The sequence below is a fragment of the Pieris napi genome, chromosome 24 (genome assembly GCF_905475465.1).
Source record: "Pieris napi chromosome 24, ilPieNapi1.2, whole genome shotgun sequence".
In the NCBI taxonomy this organism is placed as follows: domain Eukaryota; kingdom Metazoa; phylum Arthropoda; class Insecta; order Lepidoptera; family Pieridae; genus Pieris; species Pieris napi.
In genome coordinates this window covers 357,147-382,593 of record NC_062257.1, presented here as the reverse complement: position 1 = coordinate 382,593, position 25,447 = coordinate 357,147, and the positions used below count along the sequence as shown (strand labels likewise).

Below are 25,447 nucleotides of genomic sequence, written 5' to 3'. Positions count from 1 at the left end.
ACTCGAGAATGGCTGGATCGATTTGGCTGGATAATGGCTTGATAATTATGATCTTTAAATATTTGTGGAAGTTTAGGGAAGGTTTAAAAGGCGGGAAACATATATAATAAGTAAAGAAAACACTTGAAATGACATTGAATTTTCCAATAAAACTAACTGTTGGGAACTAAACACCTAGTTGGGAAATATTTGTCTGTCTTTATAGAAACGAAAATTAGTCACTTAGTTGTCTATAGTCATTCACAGATGTTTACGAAAAGCTGTGTTTCATAGCTGCAGTATGAAGTCCGATCTCTTAGGTTTATTTTAAAAAAAATGTATTAAGTTCTGACACAAATAAATATGTAGGTGATACGAAGTTCACCGGGTCGTCTAGTAAAAATAAAAAAAATCGTGCAAGTAACATACATATTAAACCAATCATTGATACCAAAACTAAGGTCATCTTTCTATTCATACAAAACCGGTAACAAATTTTAAGGTTACTCACCGATTTAAAGTCTGTAACAGTACCGTTTTTCTTACACGATATATTTGTCTCTAGTTTGCCATTACAATGGCCGTTCCTAAGCGTTGTTGTCATTGTTAGAGACATCTTTAATATTACACTTATAACACGTACTCAAAATTGCATTATTAATAACTAAATGTTACCCGATAGTCGATACACGAGTTCACTACGCGGAAGGAGGACGGCGACTGAAATTAAATAGAGTGCCGTCTGTAAGCAGATCGCTTGTTGAGGAAGTTTAAACGCTAACAACATGGCATACGATGTATATTTCTATGCAGGTGTGAACGGGTGTGAGGTGCCGGGGGGAGGGTAATAGTGGCGTGACGCCGACGTGGAGGCTCGTCAGAACCGCGTCGCGCCACGAAGTAATAACGTACAATGATTTTAAACTAAATGATTATTATCTTATGTAACAAATTTACATTAGATTGGACAGAAATCAGACATAATTATTATAAAGGTATTATTTCTAGAGGACTTGCAATGCTTTCGAATGAAATCACAAAATACGATTGTTACGAAGGCACGGGGCAGAACAATTTCAAAGTTTGTTTCATCGAGCACCTAGTCAATGAGGTGACCATTACTCATAGACCGATGTTGTGTACAGCCTTGCGATTCTGCAACTCACTTCTCTTCATAAACAATAAACTACAAGCTCCCACCTTATCAGAATGCCAAATCATAAAATGACTGCTTCACGACTGATTTGAGAGCGACCGCCGATGCGAAAACCGCTGTGTGAGTTCGAAAAGTGAGTTACAGAATCGCAAGGCAGGGGGCGCGTGGTCTGTACACACCTTAATAAGGTCTAGTGCCCACCCCAGGATGTCTGGCTGGATCCCTAAAAAATGTAATACGTCCCCACTGAAAATAGAAACCTAATTTCACCTATGACTGTGAATATAGAATAAATGATATTTAAACTAGTAGGGTAAATAGAAAACAATATAATATGCAGAAATTTGAGTAGCAGTGCCTTTTTAAAAGTGATGATGAAATCACTGAATTTTGCATGGGTTTAGTATTACTAACAAGCAATTAGAATTGCGGTGAAGGTCAACACGGGTTAGATATGATGACGTACTTAGGTAATAGGTTTTTATATAGATAGTTTTTTCATTGTCTGTGACGCTGGTGTAGAGGCCTTGAAAGACTAGCGCCGTACGTAATAGTAACGTACAAAGCTTAACTACTATAGCTAACGTAATAGAGTAGTAACAAAGTAAAGACAACGCCACTAAGGGAGCGTTCAAGTATTACGTAACGAATTTGGGCGGGGATTGAATTACGCATTATTGTTAATATTATTTTTGACTTTCCAGTACTTTACACCACATAATGGTAACTTTTTAGGCATGAAGAGTCACTAGGTGGTCACGAAACGTTTCCTATACTTGGGTACAGAAAAACGTTACGGCGCGTTACATAGGGGGGGTCCAATAATCTCCAAAAACTGCGTGACGTAATACTTGAACGCTCCTTAATACGTTTTTGAGATACCAGAGTCATACTTATTCATTTTTTGTTGCCAGAAACCGTTAACTCAACTCGACTCTTAATCCTACTTTAACTAATGAGTTGGCATCTTAAACCGGGTCCACATTTGTAGCATGTTGACGTATCACGATCAGTTGTATCGTATCTAGTATTTGTATCATAAATATGGACGCTCATTTTGTCCATGTCGTATTTTTAAGGCGTATCTTGTAAAAATCGCGTCCATACTTATCAAATGCTGTATCATGTCAGTGTATCGGCTTTAACTTTACAAATATAGACGCTTCACTTTTCTTCCGATGTATCCTGATGCGCGTGTATTTCAGTGCACCTTTCCCTTCTGGGACGGTTCAGTCATGTCTTCGTTCCCAAACGGTTTAGCCATGTCAGCAATCGCTCACAGTTTGGCGGTGACTAGCGCCTGTTATGTTATCATTAATAGTATTTAAAAAAAAAGTTAAATCCAGACGTAGACGGCGCTGTTTAGAAACCGAAACAAACATGGTAGAATACCATTGATGCGAGATTTAAAATTTCAGCATACCAGCGGAAAATACAAAAATTTCACTCGCATATCACCCATTGATGTTGTGTATTCCCTTTGATGATCGCGAAAAAACCGACACAGGATGGTTCGGGGTGTATCAAGTATCGTATCGCGATACAGTATCGTGATACAGTATCAAAATACGTCCATACCACCGATCGTGATACGCGTATCGGATACGAGGTGTATCAAGATACGCGCTTAGTGCGGATCGGGCCGTATCCGATACGGCATGTATCATAAACGGGTATCATTTTGCGTCCAAACTAACGATCATGATACGCGCCGAAGCCACGCAACGGAGATACGATACACCGAAATGCTACAAATGTGGACCCGGCTTTACATTTTCACCGTTGTTCTGTGTTAATTAATGCCAATTGTCACACGTTCTAAATTTACCCATTTCAGAGCGAAATAGGAATCAGGTTTGACGACCGCTTTAGTGACCTAGTAGTGTTCGCCAATTTGCGGTCATTGTTGGCTCATGTTTCTATTTATATATCCAGAACTATTACGAAACTAAAGAATAATAATAATTTAAAGGGATAATTTTAGTTATAGAGTGAAATAATCGACGCGACGGCGAGTTTAAAATTGTGAATTTTTCATACGGACGTATCGCTTCACGTGTCTATGGACTAGAGGGCCAATCACAGTCAAACGAATTAATCAAATGAATTTGTCTCAACTCTCAGGCTATGAGACTGTAATTTTGTTTATTATTCTTATAAGAGTATTGTTTACATACGTTTTATACTTGCTGAAAGTAAATGTTTTTTTTTTTATGTAAAGGTTATGTATAGTGAAGGGAACAATAAAATTACACTGCACTAAAAACATCCGGGTTCAACGTGTATTATTGCTTTTTAATTTTTAATCAGTTTTGAATTTTGTGTATTATAATTTTCTGGCGGACAAGACGGAAATTATAAATAATATAGTAAAATGTATATCTTACGTGCGTCCATAAATTACGTGAGGTGTTTAAGGGGGGAGGGGGTCGAGTCAAATCTCATTTAATCTTACGTTGGAGAGGTGGGTCTCGGGAAATATCACGCAATTTTTTTTCTGATTGAAAAAAAAAATTAGGAAAACGGTTGACCTATCAAAAGAGCTGCAGAGCACAGGCGATCAGCCCACATTGCACCTGCAAGCCTAAGCAAGCGCGTATGTTCCGCAAAGTGCGATACTCACGGACTGCCTCAGAAAATTAAAAAAAACACCTCACGTAATTTATGGACGCCCCCTTATCTGGGTTTTAAATTCAGCACGAAAAACTATACTGACGTTAAACGATTAGATATGTTTTCTAGTATTATTATCAGCCTTGAAAATTTAGCTAATATTTTTTGCCACTTCTCAAATAGGTATTTAATAATAGAGAAATCTTGTGAAATACGCGTTTTTTCAACCAGACTTTAAAAAGAATTTGTAAACGAATTGTTCTATAAAATTTTAATTAGGTTTTGTAGCGCGCTATCTCAATTCTCAAGCTCGCGATATCAGCTTGACGGATATTGTGAGAACTACAAGAAAATTGCATATATGTAAAAACTTTCGACATTCGTATCGCTATTTGAAGTTACACAAAACCGACAGAGGGCGCCCTTGGGCGTTCTTAAACTGCATTTCAGACTGAGCCTTTAGGCGATGTTCAAGATATGTTAATTATATTGAGACATTGAGCGAATAATTTAATTCTTGATTTGATTTTATGTGATTACAGAACTTTGGTTTTTTATATCTCACCTCTATGGCTTTGACTAAGCTAAAGAGATTGGTATACTCTTAATTTAGAGATAGTTTACATCCTGCATATAAAAAATAAAACAACAGAAAAAATGTTTTAGGTTCTACACACTAATACTATGTATAAGTAAAGTTAGAGAATGTAATAAATGTCATTGCTTCATCAAATCAGGCCCACGTTCATGGAATCAAAACCAATATCTCAAGAGTAAAACACTGAAACATGGAGGTCATAAGCATCATGTCACAGACAAGATAAAAGAAATAGCAGCATCACGCCACACACTTGGAAACATGCCCAATTTTTATTGGCCTCTCAATATTATTATTGAATTTTGATAAGTATTCAATAAACATGTTTACAATAATAAGCATAGGTAATGTCTATTTAATTAATAACTAAATCTTATTTGATAGCATGTTTAATTAATGTATTTTTTAAAATTAAATTAATTTCCATGATAAAAAATAACCTTCTTGTGTATAACCCTAACCTTGGATATAATGTTTTTTAAATCTTCATTTTAAAAAGAAAATAGTATCATATAGAAGTATGCAAAATACTACATTTTGAAAAAACAGTAATTGATCTTATTGGAATTTTCATTAGAATTATATTCTCATCCTAGGTAGAAATAGTTAATTTGAGGGTACATAATATTATCAATTATTTAGAAGGTTTAATACAGTAACTAAAACATTTGCACTTTGACTATTAATACAACTTTTTGTTTTCAAAAAAGTAGCCTTGTTGTTGTAATCTTGGTCTTCAGGTAAGAATACTAAAGAAATCTAATATTTCAATCAAATGATTGGTGCTTAACACTTTAAAAAAGTAAATATTTTTATAACTACTTAAGCCCTATAATACTTAGAAGAATACTGTTAGTTGCAAAATTTTTGTTTTAGGAATATTGTATAACTTGTAGTGTTCAATGTGATTTATAAACGCTTTTAATACTGTTAAATTATCACATATATATACTGTTAGATTACATTCAAACTACACATGAAATTCGTTACTTAGACTAACCTGAGCACCATCAGCGAAGACTTGACTGCTACTACTGCAAAAACTCGCATCACTACCGTTGGGTCCGTCGCCGTTATCTTCCAATTTAGAACTCATTTCCTTTTCGTTTTCCATTCGATATCTCTTACGAGACATTATCTCATGGCACGCCGGTATATTCACGCACAGTAGACCTTGTACACTAATTTAGTTTATTACTTTATACAATTTCGAAGTTGATGAAAATAAGGTTTTTTGTTTTGACAGGTAAGGATTTCGTAAGAGTTCTATTTTTAAAAAAAGATCGTGATTACAACCGCGACGTTATTGTGATTAGAATCGCACGTGCCTTTAAAACGACAAAATTTATCAAATAAATAAATAATTTTAATGTAACATTATTCAGTTATCGATAAATGAATAAAATTATCACTATAAATAATAATTAATAAATACAACACGATCGACGATAAAACTCTAAAACTTCACTCAGACTTCAGAGTCAGTCGGCAGGCTACGGCAAAATTCTACTATATAAACCACAGACAGCAGAGGATTCAGAATAGTGACAGATAAAATATTGACACTGTTGTCAGAGCGTAAACGCTTCGTGGTCATCCTAATCTGTGTTAACTAGTCACAACGTAAAGCTGGGTATCCACTATGTTGCGAACCTCTTGCGCTCCGCGCTCCTGCAACTGCTCCACATAGTGGATATAGTGCTTTTCATGAAAGAAGTCCCGCGGTGATTTTTGGAACTAAATTTGACAGGTCGGCAATGTTGTCATTCGTCGATGTTATCAAGTTCGTTTGTTGTGGTGGATTTTTGTGAATTTTTAACTAGCTTAGTGCAGTTCGGCTCGAGAAATTATATTAAAGGTGAAAGAGTTCTGTGAAGCGGATCATAAGAATCAAGGTTTTTAATACCACTAAACAATGTTCGGAAGAGAGTTGCCGCCATAACTGGTACTTTTTAGAGTTGCCATTTAATTTTTTTTTGCTGTATTGATGGGACTTTTATGATACAAATTCGTTTTTGCTACAAAATTTAACAAATACATAACGTGAGGAAACTAGATAACTGAAATTAAAACATATTACATAAGCATTATAAACTTAAATTTACTATTATTTTTAATTGTTCATAATTTAATTGCAGGTGTGTCAGAGAAAACTGTAACAAGAATTACAAACGAAGGAATAACAGCGGCGTGTATTTCGAAAAAAATTGTAGCAACAATTATGGATTAAAACTCTGAATAAAACATTGTATTGCTTTTCTTTACCTTATTTTCTCATCTTTTCCCTGTAAGTAGGTAGAACACCGCTAATATAAGTAAATAAAAATATACTTTTTACATAACAGAAATATTGTTTCATCGAAGTATGCAGAAAATAGTATTATTTGATAAATTACATCTGCTAAATGTAAATAAAATAGGTAAATTTTTTACTCATAAATGGCAACATTACGTTATGCGATTGCAGCGCCGCGTCTGGGGGACTTCTTTCATGAAAAGGACTATACCTTCGCGCTCCCGGAGCGAGCAACATTTTTTTTTTGAATTGAAACTTCTTTGTCGGGGTTGGAAAAAAAATTTGTGTAAAATTTTTTGTTATGCGTCACATTTTTCGGTTACGCGGCATGTTGCTTTTTGAAGTCAAACTTCTTTATCGGCGTTGGAATGAAAGTTCTTTATCGACGTATGGGAGAAATTTTGTAGCAAATTGTCACGTTTTTCGGTTACGCGCCATGTTGCTTTTTGAAGTCAAACTTCTTTATCGGCGTTGGAATGAAAGTTCTTTATCGACGTATGGGAGAAATTTCGTCGCAAATCGTCACGTTTTTCGGTTACGCGCCATCTTTTTCTTGTCCCTACCACGGTTGATCCGAAGAGATTCGAAGCCATTAATAACAAAAAAATGTGTGCGTGTACTAGGTGTACACACGTAAGAAGTGAAACTTCTTTATGACCTTATTTTTCGAAAAATGATCTACTATATGCAACTTTACAGAAATTGGTTAAATAAAAGTTAAATTAGATAAAGTTTAACAAAAGGCTTTTATTATCATAGACATGAATACAAATACAATTATTTCATTTTAACTTATTACTGTACTACTATGTAGTGTAGTAATTAATGAAATTCTGTAATAATCTTAGTAGTAATAAGGTAAAATGAAATAATTGTATTTGTATTCAAGTCTATGTTAATAAAAGCCTTTTGTTAAACTTTATTTAACAAATTTCGTTAAGTTACATATAGTAGATCATTTTTCGAAAAATAAGGTCATAAAGAAGTTTCACTTCTTACGTGTGTACACCTAGTAAACGCACACATTTTTTTATTTTTTAATATTGTGGCAATAGTTTTGACTTTATCCCAGTTTCAGCGAGCAACGATTTACGTTTAAAAATGTTCTCTCTAATCGGATTGTACCGAAACTATATTGTGCTGTAGGATCCTCAGAACGAGAATTTCAAAAATAAAAATTTAAAAGAAGACTTGGGCGTGACGAAGGGTGGAAATCGGAAGAGGTATGGGGCAAATATGCAAAGATAAAATGAAAATTCTGAAGATAATGAAATAAAATATATGCTGCACTAGCCACTGGTAACGATATGTTCGCAAGCACTGTGGAGCGTGCGAGCTTCTATTGGAGATGCGCGTACCGTCCATCAGAGGTTGCAGGAGCGGAGCGCAAGAGGTTTACGAACATAGTGGATACCCAGCTTATTAAAACGATATTTTTGACGTGATAACGTCTTTAAAATCGTTTTAGTCGGGTGACATGTTCAGAAACTTGTGTCACACCAAAACCTCTCGAGCGCGATCGCAGGTATAACGAGAGAGAGACGGACCGATTTCCCGTCTCATCTCGAGCGCTGCCAGTCATTCCGTGAATGTATGAAGAAAAATGTATATCATAGTCGAATAAGTAAACTTGTCATTTTACACCCGAAATTTATCATCAAAAGTGTGAATAAAACGATAGATGTAATTTAAAATTTGAAAAAATTGTTATCTTCATTAATTCCTTACTTCCCAAAAACTTATATCACCAATAAGACGTTATCACGTAAACATCTCGATCGTAAACCTACTTTACAAACAACCAATATTTTTTTGGTAAAACTCCCAGTGAAATTAGTTTTGTCATAGTAGGGAAAATATTAATGAATACTGCCAAAGCAAAAAAAACACTAATAAATATCGATAACTTTTATTTTAGGTCAAACACAAAGAAATGTTTACATGTTTCTTTTATATTATTGAATAATATAATTGTTTCTTAAAAACAGCTACCAAGATCCCAACGCACAACTTGGTAAATAAAAAAATGGAATGTGAAAGTCCAATTTTGTCACAATATGTTAAATTGCATACAATGCAATATCTCAATACAACAATTATCTCAAAACTAAAATTCTTTTGCAATCAAGGCATCAATAACATCGGGAATAATCTGTCAACTTAAAAATTGGACAATTCACATCGTTAACATATATAAATACAAACATAAATATAAATGTTTAGAAATCGAAATGTGGCCAGGCGAAGCTACTTTAACGACGGCTGCTATAAATTAGTACAAAATATATCACAGCAATATTTAAGCCCGACAGAGATCCGGGAGAGTTTATAAAGAAAGAAAAAATAGTATTACATAGTAATTTCAATTGTTTCTAACTAGAAGAGCGAATTTGACTCTTTAACGGTTACAGAGGGTTAATTATTGTTAATTAGGCAGTCTACGGTTTAATTTTGGGCCCGAGTATGAATGCACAAGGCGACACGTGGCGGATGGAGCGTGGAGTGACGTGCAGGTAATAAATAAGCGATGCTAGAGCACTATGTCGACAGAGCCAGCTGAAGAGCCTCCTTGTGATCGTTGCTCAGTTGCATCAGACACGAGTTGAACATTTCCGCATTACTCTGCAAAAATCAATGTCATTACAAATTCATTCATTCATAGTGAGTATAGTAAACCCCCTCCTAAAACGCTGTAGACCCGGACCGTGTTAGGGAGCGTTCAAGTATTACGTAACGCGTTACATGGGGGGGGGGGGGGGGTCAATAATCTCCAAAAATTGCGTGACGTAATACTTGAACGCTCCCTTATAGGACATCGCGTTGTAGAAGTATTCTAGTAAAAGTTTTTTTGAACAATTCAAAAACTAGGAACACGAATTAAATAAAGTTATTTAATTCAGTTTTATAACAACACCATTGAAACAGGTGCAAAGGTAGATAAACCTAATTAATGAATTTGAGCAAATTATTATAATCACCTGTATCTGCCGCACCAGTGCCACCATCTGTGCAAAGACCGCGTCGTCGTGCGGCACGACATCCGTGAGGAAGGCCTCCGCTATGATTGCGATGACGCGTGGGACTGCGTCGGGCGTGTGCAGGGACGCGTGTCCGCCGCTCACCAGCTCACACAGCAATCCGTACACGTGCGGCGCTTCGTCGGCGGCCTCCACCACCGGCAGCCACGTCAGCCTGAAATTAATCATCATTTAACTTTAAACCACTACACAATTACTACTACTGTTGAATGTGCTTTCTATTGAATTATCAACAACTTATTAATTGTATTTAGAAACAGAGCCAAAGTGTGTTATTAAATACAATGGCTTCAACTTATTAAACATATTCCTTTTATAACACGTTACGATGAGGGGGGACGGGGATAGTTAATATTATTTTCTACTTTTCAGTACTTTACACCATATAATGGTAACTTTTAGGTACAGAGTAACAGCCCGTTTACACTAGTCGTAAGTCGCATAAGACTAAAAGTCGAATGCTCTGGTCACCATACACTATATGGAGCTGTTCACATTGGATGAGACGCGATTTTTAGTCTAATACGATTCAAAAAACCATCCGATGGGCCAGCGCCCGTTGTAAGACTAAAAATCGCGTCGAATGGTGCTTGCATAGGTGCCTGCTTGTTGCTGTTCACACTAGTCGTGCATCTAATCGACTCGAGCGCGTTGTTACCTCTCTCTCCCCGCCCCGCTTCCTAGATTCGCTACACATTGCTTGCTCACTCCATTCGTGTTTTATTCCGAATGGCGCGAAACTAAGACCTATACGACTCGCGACGCAGTGTGAACAGGCACATCAGACTTTCGACTTTTAGTCATATGCGACTTACGACTAGTGTGAACGGGCTGTCACTGGGTGGTTACGAAACGTTTTGCTATACAGAAAAACATTACGGCGCGTTACATGGGGGGGTCAATAATCTCCAAAAATTGCGTGACTTAATACTTGAACCACTCACCAATGCCTTATAATCTCGTCCCTATTAATTTGCGAATGGTTATACTTGATGATCTTCGCCACGGCCGATATGGCATTTTCTGTTGCGTTGATATTTTCTACGGATCTAGAGTCGGGCTCCGCTATGAGCGCGGCCAACAAGGGCACGGCCCGAGCGCAGGCCGCCGCGAAGTGCGGTCCCGCGAACTGGGCTAAAACCCCGCAGCCGTAGGCCGCCGCCTGTTTGATCTCCGGCTCCCTCTCCCTGAGGCCGTTGAGCATCGGCTCCAAGAAGATGTCCTGGTATTTGACGCAAGCCGGTCCTCCGAATTCGATGACGTCGTCGAAGATGCATATGGCCCATTGGCGGTCGGCGTAAGGTCGGGAAGGAGCCAGCAGCTGCACCAGGTGTGGTAAGAGAGAGTCCAAATGAGGGTAGAAGGCGTCGCGGTAGGCGGCCATCAGGGCGTGGAGGACGTCCGCGACGCGAGATAAGCCGTATACGTCTTCGTTGTCTTCGTCTGCTAATTGCTCTTCCACTACCTGCAAAAGTAATTATTTATTTGCAGAACTGCTCAGGTCAATGTATTGAGGGAATGTAAATATTCAATTATATTTAAGTTCATTTTTGAAGTGAAAACTTCTTTAGCGGCGTTGTACACTTTTTTTGGAATGAGTAAAAAATTTTAAACTCGCGTCAGGACACGTGACCTGATCGAAAATTCGTAAGACGGATGGGGAATAGATTACGTATTTAATGTAATATAAATTGTCATGTTTGTGTACGATAGCGCAATAAATAAATATTGTATTCTAACACATAAATGATAGTACTTTTATACTGATAATTAAAGCAATTCCAAAATATCAAAAATGTACATCGTTAAAATTCAAGTTTTCAAGTTTGGATTAAGTAAAATAGTATCTTGTAATAAAGGCTAATATTATTATTAATCAATAAACACTATTTTCTATATATTTAACATTATATAAATCATACATTTATTTGTTTAAATACATATAGGCCGGTCACATTTATTGCATATTAACATATATATATGTTGTTTACCTCATCATAGTCCTCATCAGCTCGCTTCTGTCGTCTTTCGGTGGCGCGTTCAAAGTGTTCCGTGAGCAGTTTGTTCAGGATACGAAGAACTTCTGCCATGGACTCTTCAGACAGGCAGCCGGTACCCAACACCTCGATACACTGTCACAGACACATTTGTTAATAAAACATGATTACTGTCTCAATTTGATCATCGTCAGTTAACCAACTTGTCCAATATGCATTAAAAAACTTTTATAAAACTTAATCTATATAATATATAAAAATGAAACCCGTTTTCCGTTGTCACGACATAACATGAAAACGGCTTGACCGATTTGTCTGATTCTTTTTTTTATAATATTCCTTGAAGTACGAGGATGGTTCTTACGGAGAGTATAATTAAAAAAAATTGACTGAAAAAATCTAAAAACAACACTTTTCTATATTCCCATACATTATATATTATTTAAAAGTCAATTTGAACTTTAATACCATATCATAAAGTTCAAGTGTTAGTGGAGGGGTTCCGGGAAGGTTAATTTTTATTTTTTGACATAATGCATTTGTTGTCTTATAAACCTTCTTTTTTTTATCTTAGCTAGACCGGTGTCCCGAATAGCAGAATAAGTATTAAAAAAAAATAAAGAATCGACTGTTAGGCGGTACGATGTTCGCCAGGCCAGCTAGTGGTCTAATAATATTGTTAAGATTCAAACTTAACAAAAAAAGTGCAAGAAACTGTAAATCAGAATTAACAGTACAGTAATGATAATATTAACTTTTGTTCAGCCTCACGAAATAATTAATAATTATGTCAAAGCAATAATATAAAATAATAAAAGTAAACCCATACATGTATGTATCTGTTAACTCACGATAAGAGACAAAAAAAGAAAGTACCTTCGCCAGACTGTTGAGCAGCTCAATTTGCACCTCCTGCTCGGGCTCCGAGTCGATAGCCTTGAGCAGCTCGGGCAAGATGTACGCCCACATTCCCTGTATGTACTGGGGGCCTTTTATTTTGGCGCACTCGAGCAGATAGGGCAGGGATTCCGCGGCCGACATCCTCACGTTCTCGTGGAAGTAGAACTTCAGCATCGGCACCATCAGATTCACAACGTGCTCCGCGTACTCGGAGAACGCTTCCTTTAGCTCACGCGCGTAGCAGACCAACATCTCACAGGCGGAGGCTTTGTCTTCCAGGCCTGGAAAGCGTCAAACGTTCGTTACAAATATAATTGATAAATAGTAACAAAAGTACAGATACCGGCAAACATCTTGAGCATTAAACAAGGGAGTGGGGGGAAAGTTTGCGCAACGCGGGACACAAACGTCACTCAAGTCACGCAAGGACATTTGTTCAAAATGTTTGCCGGTATCTGTATGAAAAACACGAAAATACGCTGTGCTCGTAATTAGAACCGAACGGAAACGCGAACATATAAAATCTATAGATTAAAGAGTAACATATTTTTCACAAATAATATACATGTTAAACTGCTTCTAAAATAAAGTCTCACCTGCAGTCTTGATGCCAAAGTTCTGTTGTTCCCCAAGTGAGACAAAATGCCAGTCAAGGTCCCCATCGATTGTTTCCAGGTCTTCGTTGTCGAGTAGTGCCACTTCAGGCTTGATCGCTGCCGTTCTCATAACTGGCTCCATCACCATTGGTAAGTATTGAGCAAACTTCTTGCCTAAAGATTTTTATTTTATATATTACAAATGAAAACTGTAGGAAGTCAATTTGTATAATTTCTATTGATACAAACTTAACTACAAAAATTAATATTTACTGTTTAAACATACATAACAATCATAATACTAAAATTATAAGAACTAACAGGCAGCCTATAAAATGTTTCTTTTACTAGCAGAGCAACAATACTGTTGAATGGGTAAAAAAATATAATAAAAAGAGAAAATATTAGGACAAGTAATTCATAAGGATTTAACATTAGAGATTTCAAGGAAGAGCTTTCTCTCTCTCTCTCTCTCAATAGATACTAGAGGATCCATAGCCTGACTGTATGATCTTAAAGATTAGCCGAGAAATTTCAAGGGCATGTGTATAAGAATGGCAAAAGCCGTGACTAACCATAAATTTAAATTAATTCTTAAGATATTTCTTTGTTTAAATTGAACACCCTTAATCATAAAGGTTAATAATTGTATGATTACATTAACTCAAATTATCTCTGTCGGTCTATGATAGACTAGATAGTTAAGTAAAAACAATGTAACTCTGACTAATGAAGGTTATATAACTTTACATTTTAGAAATTCCTATATTGGAATTATACTCTTGTAAAATATTACATAATATATATGTTAATCAAAAATTTTGCAAATATATTCAAACATAATCCTGTAAAATACACAGAAACAAAATGACGAATTCAGAATATAATTTCAGCCTGTCTAATAAAAGCTCACCCATAATTTTGCAGATCCGAGACCAGGCAGATATGAGATAGGAGGTCTGCGGGTCGTCAGCGGGCAGGGCTTCTCCATCTGTGTGCGTCTTCAGCAGAAGGTCCATCACCTCAGAGGCATCTGCCATAAATTTCTGCTCACCCACCGCGAGTCCTAAAATTTTTTTTATCCATTAATATCTACGACACAATCTTCTGAACCCCATTTTTACAGAATTATTTCACCGAAAATTATAACAATCACAACTATCAATAGAAGCACACAGCATCAATGAAAAATTTGATATTGGAATAACTAACAAAGTATCACAGTAGAGCAAATGCCTCGAGTGAGTCGAGCAGTTTTGATTGAGATTTCAGTGCAGCATTATAGTGTTAGACATTGGACGGTTGCACGGGTTTAGTTGATATTGATTAAAAAGGAGATTGCTGCCCTGAACCCACTGGTCATTATAATTTAAGCTTAAGTGTATTTGTGACAACATCTACAGTGAACACAAAATAAATCATTAATTTTTTAACCAACCAATTGGTCAATATATGTACAAAAAAAAAATGTCAGATAGTTCTCATTGACACTTTCATCACTAAGGGCTGAGCACTACACTAAAGTCCAATCTTGTCCATAGAGACTTTATACAACTGTACAACTGACTGGGAATGATATCATGAAATCGGACAAAAGCCAAGCGGCTGATTGCAGATGGTTAAAAAAAAGGGTGCGTGTACTTATGTACTCGCGTATGAAGCTGTACTTCATTATTAAAAATAGTTTTTGATTGCATGCAAATAAATAATTACAATTAAATAATCAAAGACTGGAAAAAGAATCATTATTGTCAATAAAGTTTAGTTTACATTTGAAAAATTAAATAAATAAATATTTATTATTATTATCTTACATTAAGTGTAACATAAAGTCTATTATTATTTGAATGTTGTTTTTAAATTATGTCCAATGCCGTAGCATCTTCCGTGGTCATCTTCATTCTGTTAATTTTATGTCACGGTGCGCGCATATCGTAAAATTTCACCTCATCAATTTTTCATTAGGCGCCTATATGTATAACTTCAAAAAACGTGTATGTACTTATGTACACGCGTTAAAATTACCTCATCATTTTTCCCTAACGCTCAAAAAGAAGTACTTCTTCAATTTCAAAAAAATATTTTTACAGCAACCAGTCAATTGTCAAAAGATGCGATTGAACTTACCAATAAGACTGACGCATTCGATAGTCTTGCCTCTCAGCAGTTTCAGTTCCTCAGTGTTGGCATTTGCTATGATGTACTTGAGGCAGGGCATGAGACGGTCATAGTACAGCACGAAGTCTTTCTCCACCGTATCGGCCACCGATGCTATGGTGGTCACTATCTGCTCCAGTACCAGCTTTGTGCCCTTTTCCACCAACTGTAACGGCAACAAAATTATAAATATGTACATATGGCAACATTTCAATAGAAATTTGAAAAAAAAAAAAAAAAGTGTTTGTGTACAAAGTACACATGTCAGAAGTGAAACTTCAGTGGCAAAGTAATCTTGAAGTGTTGTTCATATTTATACAAATCTAAAAGTTTAGATTTCCGATACTTAGAGGGACGGAAAAAGGAAGATATGTTAGGAATTTAATGAATTTAATTGTCATTAAAATATTAAGTGTCGAATAATAAATAATAAATAACAAATAATAAATAATGTGACGGTAAATTTTTTTCCAACGCCGATAAAGAAGTTTGCCTTCAAAAAGGAACATGGCGCGTAACCGAAAAACGTGACGCGTAACGAAAAAATGTTACACTAAATTTTTTTCCAACCCCGATAAAGAAGTTTCACTTCAAAAAATTTTTAAACAGGTTAATTATATTATTTAATAAAAATGTCTGCGCACTGAGATCCCTGACTATCTATAATAGATAGAAACGGAGCAAAGTCCACATTTAATTTCCCAATGGTATGGAAGTGACCAACAGATTGAGCTAATTGGCCACAAACGAACATTGGGTATAGAAAATACTATCGAGTGTATACAATAAACACAAACCTCTTTGAACTTGGCGGTAAGAATTGCCTCAAGCTTGTCCATCAGAGGTCCCAGATATTGGGTGAGGATTGGTTTTGGACAATCTTCACTGAAGTTCACCAATGCAGCTGCGGCATGCGCCTGTAACAAAACCAATACAATATGTATTTAGAAAAAAAATATTGGTTGTTTGTAAAGTAGGTTTACGATCGAGATGTTTACGTGATAACGTCTTATTGGTGATATAAGTTTTTGGGAAGTAAGGAATTAATGAAGATAACAATTTTTTCAAATTTTAAATTACATCTATCGTTTTATTCACACTTTTGATGATAAATTTCGGGTGTAAAATGACAAGTTTACTTATTCGACTATGATATACATTTTTCTTCATACATTCACGGAATGACTGGCAGCGCTCGAGATGAGACGGGAGATCGGTCCGTCTCTCTCTCGTTATACCTGCGATCGCGCTCGTGAGGTTTTGGTGTGACACAAGTTTCTGAACATGTCACCCGACTAAAACGATTTTAAAGACGTTATCACGTCAGTCAAGGAGACACTATTGATCTTATAAAAAATAAGATATTCTTATGTACCTATCATGAAATTGTTTTTTGTTACTTTAAAAATTACTAAATTAGGCTTTTAACCTATTGTTAATAATAATAAATAATGTCTATTATAACTAGTCTGGCCATAAATACTGTTACATAAAACTTTTTTTTTTACTTTTTAATTATTTTGAATTTGGAACATGTCTATTATTTTAAAACTTTTTTTAGATTTTGCGCCATTTCACATATTTTTCGTGTTCATTAACAAATTACAATATGGAGTGGGGTGTTAAAGAAAATAGGATTGCAGTGATCGCCTTGCACAAAGTGGGTATAGAGAGATTCAAAAGCTTGGTATCAGCCGTATGTTCGTATATCTTACGTCTGGCGAAGATCTGAAAAGATCGGCCGCGTGCTGTTTAAGCTACAAAGGCAGAATTCGTCGAAACCCCATTAGGAATCAAAAAATCGTATCGCGGGATTTTTATTTTTTGCTGAGACTAAAAAAAATGTAGGTATAAATTTGAATAATATTACATCTATATATATATAAAAATGAAACCCGTTTTTTGTTGTCACGACATTAAATGAAAACGGCTTGACCGATTTGTCTGATTTTTTTAATAATATTCCTTGAAGTACGAGGATGGTTCTTACGGAGAGAAAAAGTCTAAAAATAACACTTTTCTATATTCCCATACAAAATATTCGTAATAATACTTAAAAGTCAATTTGAACTTTAATACCATATCATAAAGTTCAAATGTTAGTGGAGGGGTTCCGGGAAGGTAAATCTTTATTTTTTGACATAATGTATTTGTTGTCTTATCAACTTTCTTTTTTTTATCTTACTAGCTAGACTGGTGTCCCGAATAGCAGAATAAGTATTAAAAAAAAATTAAGAATCGACTGTTAGGAGGTACGATGTTCGCCAGGCCAGCTAGTTTTTCATAAAAAAATGCATTTTCATTTGTAACAGAACTTATGGCTATAAATAAATTAATATAATTAAAAAATAATATTACTCATTTTATGTGTATGGTAAAATTACCTGTACTCGTGGGTTAGCATTATCATCGAGAACCATGAGTAGACCGGGAACAACTTTGTCGTGGAACTTCTTCTCAAACACCGGAGCGAAATCAGTTGACATTTGACCGACTGCGTTACATGCGGCGTACCTCACACGGGGATGCTGGAATAAAAATATTTTCATTTGGTTCATCTGTCAATAAAAAGAGCGGCGGAGAGTTTATTTTCAGTTGTTCTCATATGTAAAATTATAAGCATTTAATATGTATTTCTACATTGTGTTATTTATGATGAAATGAATAAATGATTATGAATTTGAATAAGTCAGCTATGGCCAGACGCTTTAGTGGGAGGAAAAAATTACTATTGTTCATTCTAAACAGCTTATGTTTTGCAAAAATAGGCCATCTTTGAAACCTCTCTTATCTTAGCAATGAAGTGGTCTTAATTAGCATAATGAAAAAGCTTGCGAAGACCTAGTAGGCCAAGGGCAAGATTGACGACGTTAAGTGGTACTCATTTAAGCCTATTTTTATTAAATGAACATTCTGCTGACTCATTGATTTAGTGAGAAAGAAAACTTATAAATTCAATTCAAGTACACGCAATTGCAATAATGTTAAAACATGATTAAATTTTTTGAGATCAATGAGATTTTGAATTTTGTGAAACCCTTCAGAAAATTTGAAAATTTATAACCAAAAAATGAATTAGGCAATTTTTACTCCCCACCTGCTGAAATTAGTCACAACAAACTTAGTTTATCTCATTGTATACTCGGTAGTTTCAATAAGGACAAGCCACCGTGGTATAATGTTAATAATGATGTGTGTTATCCAGATTTAACAGAGTTGCAGCTTGATAAGTTAGAGCGCTTACAAAATGTTTGCATCAGATTCATATTTGGACTTCGTAAATTTGACTGGAATATTTTAATCCTAAAACTCCTAGTTACTTATAGCAAAACTATACTCTGGCGGTAGTTTTGAGTTGCGTTCCTTATACAATCTAATTCTTGAAACTCTTACTTTACTCATAAAACTGAATTCTACCACTCCTCCTTTACTGTGCAAAGTACCTAATGATATTAGACAAGCTCAGTCTTTACATTCATTTAAAAAATCTTCTTTTTGATCATTTTCTTTCTGCCTCGTAATTAGCTCTGCTAATATATATTAATTGTGACTCAGTTAACCTTATCATTGGCGTTTAAATTTTTATTTATACATATTATTAAATATTGTAATTTTTTCTTTATTTTACCTAGCTCTGTCCTCTCTCTCTACCTACCCTCTGTAGGTGTTTCTTTTTAATTGTTCCACATTAGGGTTGCCTGGAAGAAATCGCTTGTTAGCGATAAGGCCGCCCGTTGCCCTATAACTTTTGTAACCTGCTTTTTTATATGAATGTTTTGAATAAGGTAATAAAGTATAAATAAATACTTACAGGGTCCGCCAAGTAATTGAGCACTGCTGAGACAACTTGGTCCAACATCTGCTCCATCTGTTTGTGGCAGCCTTCGCCAGCCGAAGACACGGCCATCAGGGCTGCGTGGCGTCTCTTCCAATCCTCAGAGTTCAACATCTCGGGCACTTGGCCCACGATGAGGCCAAGCATGATCTTGCCTCCGAGGCCGCAGCAAATGCGGTCCAACGCCGATTCAGCCGCTACATAGTTCCTGCAAACATATTCATTCTATTAACAACAGAACAAGTTGAGTTGGGTATGGGTGTATATTGGATTTGGGTCGGAGGAGGCCTTTGCCGACTGGCAAACAGATCTGCAGAAATTAAGCAAGATCCAAATATTAGACTAGGTTTTTTTTTAATCTTCTAATATCTAGTGTAATATAATGATCTATGTTTATGTGTGTGCCTAAGTTGATCTGAATAAATTCTATATTGGATAAAGCATCATGTAATACCAATACTTCGAGATTAAAAGGTGTGGTGTAGGAAGGAGAAAATAGAAGAAAAGCTGAAAATCTAATATATAAAATTCTCGTGTCACAGTTTTCGTTGCCATACTCCTCCGAAACGGCTAGACCGATTTTGATGAAATTTTTGTGCTTATCCGGTATCTATGAGAATCGGCCAACATGTATTTTTCATCCCCCTAAATGTTAGGGGTACCCATAAATTTTAATTTTTATTTTTTAGACAATTTTTTTAGTTTTAATTTTTTTATGATACAGCATTAAAAAATACATACAACCTCTAATTTTCACCCCTCTACGATCAACCCCTATTTTTATTATAAATGATATACATGGCAAAACGACGTTTGCCCGGTCCACTAGTAATTTATAAATATCGCTTGTCATCAAGGGACTGACATCCAGGCATAAAACAGCAAGAATGTTAATTAACTCGATGTTAATCTTGTAAAATTCTATGTGGCTACATTCTAGTTAAATGAAGCCAAAGAAAGAATTTTACTATTTTAAAAGACACTTTATCCACTTTATGTGAGAAAGTAAGGTTTATGTCATACGATTTTTCTTTCTTAAAACCTTTGTAATACTTTAGCATACCTATTTAATACTGATAGTAAAACTTATTAAGAGACTAGCTGACCCAGTAAACGTTTGTTGTGCCATGTATATTATTTCTAGGAAATTTTTTTTTAGTTCAATAAAAATAACTACCTGCTATAATAAAAAATAGGGACTGATCGTAGAGAGGTGAAAATAAGGGTTGTATGTATTTTTGTTCGCTGTGTAAAACAAAACAAAAATTCAAAAAAGTATTTCTTTTTGCTGTGGTAGACACCTCTTATCACTTAGGGGTTTGAAAGATAGATAGATATATACATGCATAAAAAATTTAATAACGATCGGTTGAGCCGTTTCGGAGAAGTAGGAGAATTTTATATATTAGATATTTATTGATGATAATTAAGATTTACATTTACAGCTAGTGACACGCGACACTAGCGATCGATTTTTCTTTGACATACCTACTTTGCAAATCTAGCATGAAAAATTATGTGTTGGGTAAATATGTCTAGCCTTATCTACACTAAACACACTATGTGGCTTTCAATTGATAAAATATATTCAATGCCGTAGACTGTATGACCCCCCACGACTTCACAAACTTTATCTCTTAATAATATTAGTACAGTGGAATCTCGATAACAATGTCAAGGCAAGGTCAAAAAAATTCGAGTTAACGAGTTTTCGACTTAAGAACTTCGAGAGGCGCGATATCTAAGTGTATATTTCGATTTGTAGAGTCGAATTTGAATAACAATTGAAATTAAGTTTTGTTGTACATATTTTTTATAATTGTATTCATTCATTGCACGCGTACAAGACAAAAACAATATATTAGAAGCCAAGAACCCAAACACTCATTTTGGATTTTCTTGCTATTATTTCGGGGAATTCCTTTTCGTCATAATATTTTACTAATATTATAATAAATATGAATTATCATTACTTCGTAAGGAAATAAATAACATTTTGTTTGAGTTACAAAGTCTAAACAATTCTAGATACCGCATATAAGTATGGCATGACACTGCCGCCTCTTATTTTTTTATGGACTATCGGAAAATACTAGAATTTTTGTGGAACAGATCGTTTGACTTTCGTAATTAATCCGGCGAGTTCGACTAACGCCCACACGATTGGGCCGCTCTGACCACCATTTTTCTTTTTTTATCGCGTAATAAGACCCCTGAAGAACCACCATACTGGTAAAAGATGACCCACTATTTTGAGTCACTCCCGGCCTGTTAGGGGTTCAGCAGAAGGGAATGTCCTTTTTTTTTATTTACTGAGGATTCCGACTTAACGAGGTCCGAGTTATCGAGATTCCACTACTATACATAAATTTAAATTAGTCAAAGAGTCTCACAATTAATCAAAAAAGTTACTATCAGTACTACAGTAAACAGGAACAAAGAATATTAATATAACATTATTATGCCACTTACTGCTCATTGTCATCATCGGCAGCATCATCCTGAAGAGACCAGTCGGGTTCATCGTCCAGCTCACACATCATCTCGAGTACCAGAGGGGTGAGCACCTTGACCGCATTGGGCACCACTTTCCGCACCATGGCCGGGGCAGTCTCACACAACGTCACCAAAGCTTCGAGAGCTAGTTGCCTCCAATTGTCATCATTGTTTTGGTCACTTAATAGCTATTTCACACAAACATACTAAGCATTAAGGTTTTTTAACCAACTTCATAAATTAAAAAAATCTTTTATAGGGGGCGTTCATAAATTACGTGAGGTGTTTTTTTAAATTTTCTGTACCTCCCTCCCCCCTGGTGAGATGTCGTGAGATTTTATTCCACTCCCTCCCCCAACCCCCAATCTCACGTGAGATTTTTCAAAATGTCGTAAACGCGTAAGAAGCTATCTTTTTGAGCTCGGAGACCTCAAAATAACACAGAATTCGTACTATTGAGCATGAAGAGCTCAAAAACAAAATAAGTGATATGTTGATAGTTTAGGTATGGAGTTAGCGGGAAGTTGCAGAGATGGCCTTTAGGGTCAACCGTTTTCCTAAAAAATTTTTTCAATCAGAAAAAAATTGCGTGATATTTGCCGAGACCCCCCCTCTCTCCAACGTAAGATTAAATGAGATTTGACTCGACCCCTTCCCCCCCTTAAACACCTCACGTAATTTATGGACGCCCCCATATTAGATATGCCAAAGGTGACACATATCTGTGGCCATAGGTCAGAATATGATAAATGCAATTAAATTAAGAAATCTTGAAGGCACTATTAAAATATGTAACACTCAATATATGTTTTTTTTATTGTACTTATCATTGTCTGATCTATGACCACAAATATACAGGTTGGCCAAAAAGTCGTGGATCAAACGCATATAGGGGATAGATGAGGTCATCAGCGGCAAAAAATTGTTCTACGGGAGGTCTCTAAGCTCAACCCCTGCAGAGTTATGATTTATTTTGTGTTTTATAATAAAATACACCTGTATCTTTTTCATATTATCCACTAGATTGGTACTGATGAGTTCTTGCGATAGACATACTATTTATAGTTGTTTATTGAGTGTATTGAAGATAATATTAAGTTATACGATATAATTTTTTTTTAAATCAAAACTTTTTGTTTACTTCGGACCCCACTGTGAAAAAAAATACTCTACCGAAAAGTGACCCTGTATTACAAGTTTTGGCGCAATTAATAGGGATTCTGAAAAGGTATTTATTACACATGGCCATGAGTCTCTCTAATATCTTTCTAGGACGAAAAAACAACAACATATTATAAAACACAAAATAAATTATAACTCTGCAGGGGTTGAGCTTAGAGACCTCCCGTAGAACAATTTTTGGCCGCTGATGACCTCATCTATCCCCTATATGCGTTTGATCCACGACTTTTTCGCCACCCTGTATGGGAGCTAAAAAATTACAAATACTATGCTGCAACTATGAGAATATACAAAACTGTAATGATGGTCAAAATGTAACATAAAACATTCAACTTTAAATATAAGTGGAAATTGTAATGATTGATAGTTCCAACATAAATAACATACCTTGATGCAGACTTGGAAAATAGCCTCAACCTGCGGCCTGAGGAACTTAGGTGTAGTTTCCGCCAGTTCTATCAGAACTTTGAGAGCAGCATCGTCGTCAGATTTTTCTATAGATTGCACTACAATCTGATAAACACAAATTGCCATGGTCAAAAATTTATTTAAAAAAACATGTATAATTTAGAGTGAGTTTAAACATGAAATCTTTATAAAAATAAATGTCTCGAGGGCTACTATCAAACTCCATCCTAATGTTAGGTTGGTGTTAGCGAAATCCTCTATTTAATATTGCACACATTGGCAGTAATACATTTCATAAAGAAATGTACACGTAGGAATCGTGTGTGCAAAAAAATGGCATAAAATAATAAGTTAAACCTGCATAAATGGCAGCAGCAGATCAGCCAAGTATTTCTGAATGGTGGGTTCCTTGTCATGAAGCAAGATGAAGGCACCCACTGCCTTCGCGGCCTGCATACGCAGTGCTTCAGATTCTGACGGTTGCAGTGCTGAGAGGAGCATCCTCTTGATGAAATCAAGGTTTTCTGTCTGTTGATTGCCAAAAACTCCAGGCACAGATCTAAACCAGATATAAGTCTTTAATATCATTCATAAGGTTTTAATTTCAGTTCAGTATCAATTGAATAGGAATTTTAACTATAATGCCGTCATGACATGAGTTAATATCAGCTTTTACTAACGTAAACATTCTGATGCCAGCCTCCTTGATGTTAGAATCCTGTGCATTGGCACAGTTAAACATAAACTGAAGGAACTCTGGCCACTGGTTGACACCATCATCATCGAGGTGGTTCCTGGCTAATTCTGATACTACATCACAGATCTGTAAAAATATGCATTCATTAATTATAAAGCTAAGGTCTTAATGAAGGTGTTAAATTTTTTACCTCGTTGTCCTATTGCCAAACAAATAAATTTTAACTATCTATATTTATAAATATGACCAAATCAAATCTTTATGCATCAATACTTGGTTATGGATAGTCCTGTTACTAATTAATCTAATCATAGTACAGAACTTGGCTTATTAACATAACAGTATGAGTCACACCTTTAGACTTCAAACATGTAGTGACTAAATTATTTCAAATTAGGCAGGCCACAAAGAGAAATAAGCTTAAACAAAACATTATATTATAATGTATACTTTGACTTGTATATAACAAATAAAGTCTAATGCTATTAGCAGATCTATTATGATAAATAAACACATTCTAAAAATATATATAAAATACACACCTTGCGTCTCAACTGCTGACTAACATCCATTTGTAGAGTGAGCAACAACTGTTCCCTAAGCATAGCTTGTTGTTCAAAGGGCAATTTGGGGAAGAATTCAAAGAACTCTGCACTAAGTAATCTTCGCAGCAATACAGCTGCTGTTTGTCGGGCTTCTTCTGCAAGGTCTGCATTTTGGATGGCACCCACTAAGAATACTACCTTCGTTTCTGTTGATATATTATTGTAGGCTTCCTGAGACACAAAAAAATAATAAGTTTTAGTTATAGGAATCCGTACATTTCATTGCAATAAAATCATTAATGTAATTTCCGTTACTAAAATTCGGCGCAACATCATTAAAACCTAAAATAGCACATGTTCATTACCACAATCCTAAAATAGTAATTGTAACTAAATTTGAGAATTTATACAGTATATACTTTAGAAATAGTTATTACATGTTCGTGTTCACATTATTAAGCGTAAAACGTGTTTAAATTTTATAAAAAAAAAAATAAACCGGAGATCCTCCATGACCACGTTTTGACACGAGGCAAGCTTTTAAAATAATACTCTTTACATAACGGAATTTAAAACAAAATAATATATAATTTACATTTTAATAAGTACTTACTTCTGCTTGTGTTCGTACGTCATTATCTGGTGATAATAATGTAATTAGTAAATTATAAAACTGCGCCTGATCGCCTGCCATGTTGAACCACTTTGAAAAAGGCCAGTTTTTTTTTTAATTTTAGCCAGCCGTCGCTATACGTGAAAATTATATGCCAGTCTTATCGGCTTAGGAAAACCGGTAACCGGTTTTGAAATGTCTTAGTCATCAAATTAAGGATTCAGTAGATCAGTACTTTTATGTCTAAAGAACTCTGAACCTGATTAAATACTTGTTTCATAAAACTGAAGTTTAAAACTTTAAACTATAATATCGTCGCCGGCGTCGATTTTCTATCCATA

At 35.4% G+C, this 25,447-nt stretch overlaps 2 protein-coding genes across 4 annotated transcripts in view; both read right to left on the bottom strand.

Moving 5' to 3' along the window:
* The window catches only part of LOC125061701 (choline-phosphate cytidylyltransferase B-like), a 43,708-nt gene extending 37,871 nt beyond the window's left edge, over positions 1-5,837 (bottom strand). For 2 of the 3 annotated variants that reach the window (XM_047667263.1, XM_047667261.1), the window contains exon 1: positions 5,347-5,837. In XM_047667263.1, the coding sequence (XP_047523219.1) occupies positions 5,347-5,481 (135 nt within the window). In that variant the 5' untranslated portion in view covers positions 5,482-5,837. Of the gene's footprint in view, positions 1-490; positions 704-5,346 lie in introns of those variants that run through there. The other variant, XM_047667262.1, reaches the window with a different exon arrangement.
* Positions 5,838-8,535: 2,698 nt separating this feature from the next.
* LOC125061907 (importin-5) lies at positions 8,536-25,241 on the bottom strand. Its single transcript, XM_047667544.1, has 17 exons — positions 25,107-25,241; positions 24,491-24,724; positions 23,932-24,074; positions 23,609-23,810; positions 23,231-23,356; positions 21,638-21,849; positions 19,142-19,373; positions 17,715-17,858; positions 16,128-16,247; positions 15,301-15,496; positions 14,087-14,239; positions 13,174-13,347; positions 12,554-12,858; positions 11,672-11,812; positions 10,625-11,145; positions 9,621-9,834; positions 8,536-9,264 (listed from the first exon to the last, which is right to left on the bottom strand). The coding sequence occupies exons 1-17, from the start codon at positions 25,185-25,187 to the stop codon at positions 9,181-9,183; spliced, it is 3,282 nt and encodes a 1,093-aa protein (XP_047523500.1). The 5' UTR covers positions 25,188-25,241; the 3' UTR covers positions 8,536-9,180.
* Between the last annotated feature and the right edge of the window lie 206 nt (positions 25,242-25,447).

Coding starts and splice junctions, on each gene's coding strand:
- LOC125061907 (XM_047667544.1), bottom strand. CDS start 25,187: ATGGCAGGCGATCAGGCGCAGTTTTATAATTTACTAATTACATTATTA. Junction 14,240..15,300: donor CGAATGCGTCAGTCTTATTG/GTAAGTTCAATC, acceptor AAAAAATTTTAG/GACTCGCGGTGGGTGAGCAG. Junction 11,813..12,553: donor TGCTCAACAGTCTGGCGAAG/GTACTTTCTTTT, acceptor TGTCTGTGACAG/TGTATCGAGGTGTTGGGTAC.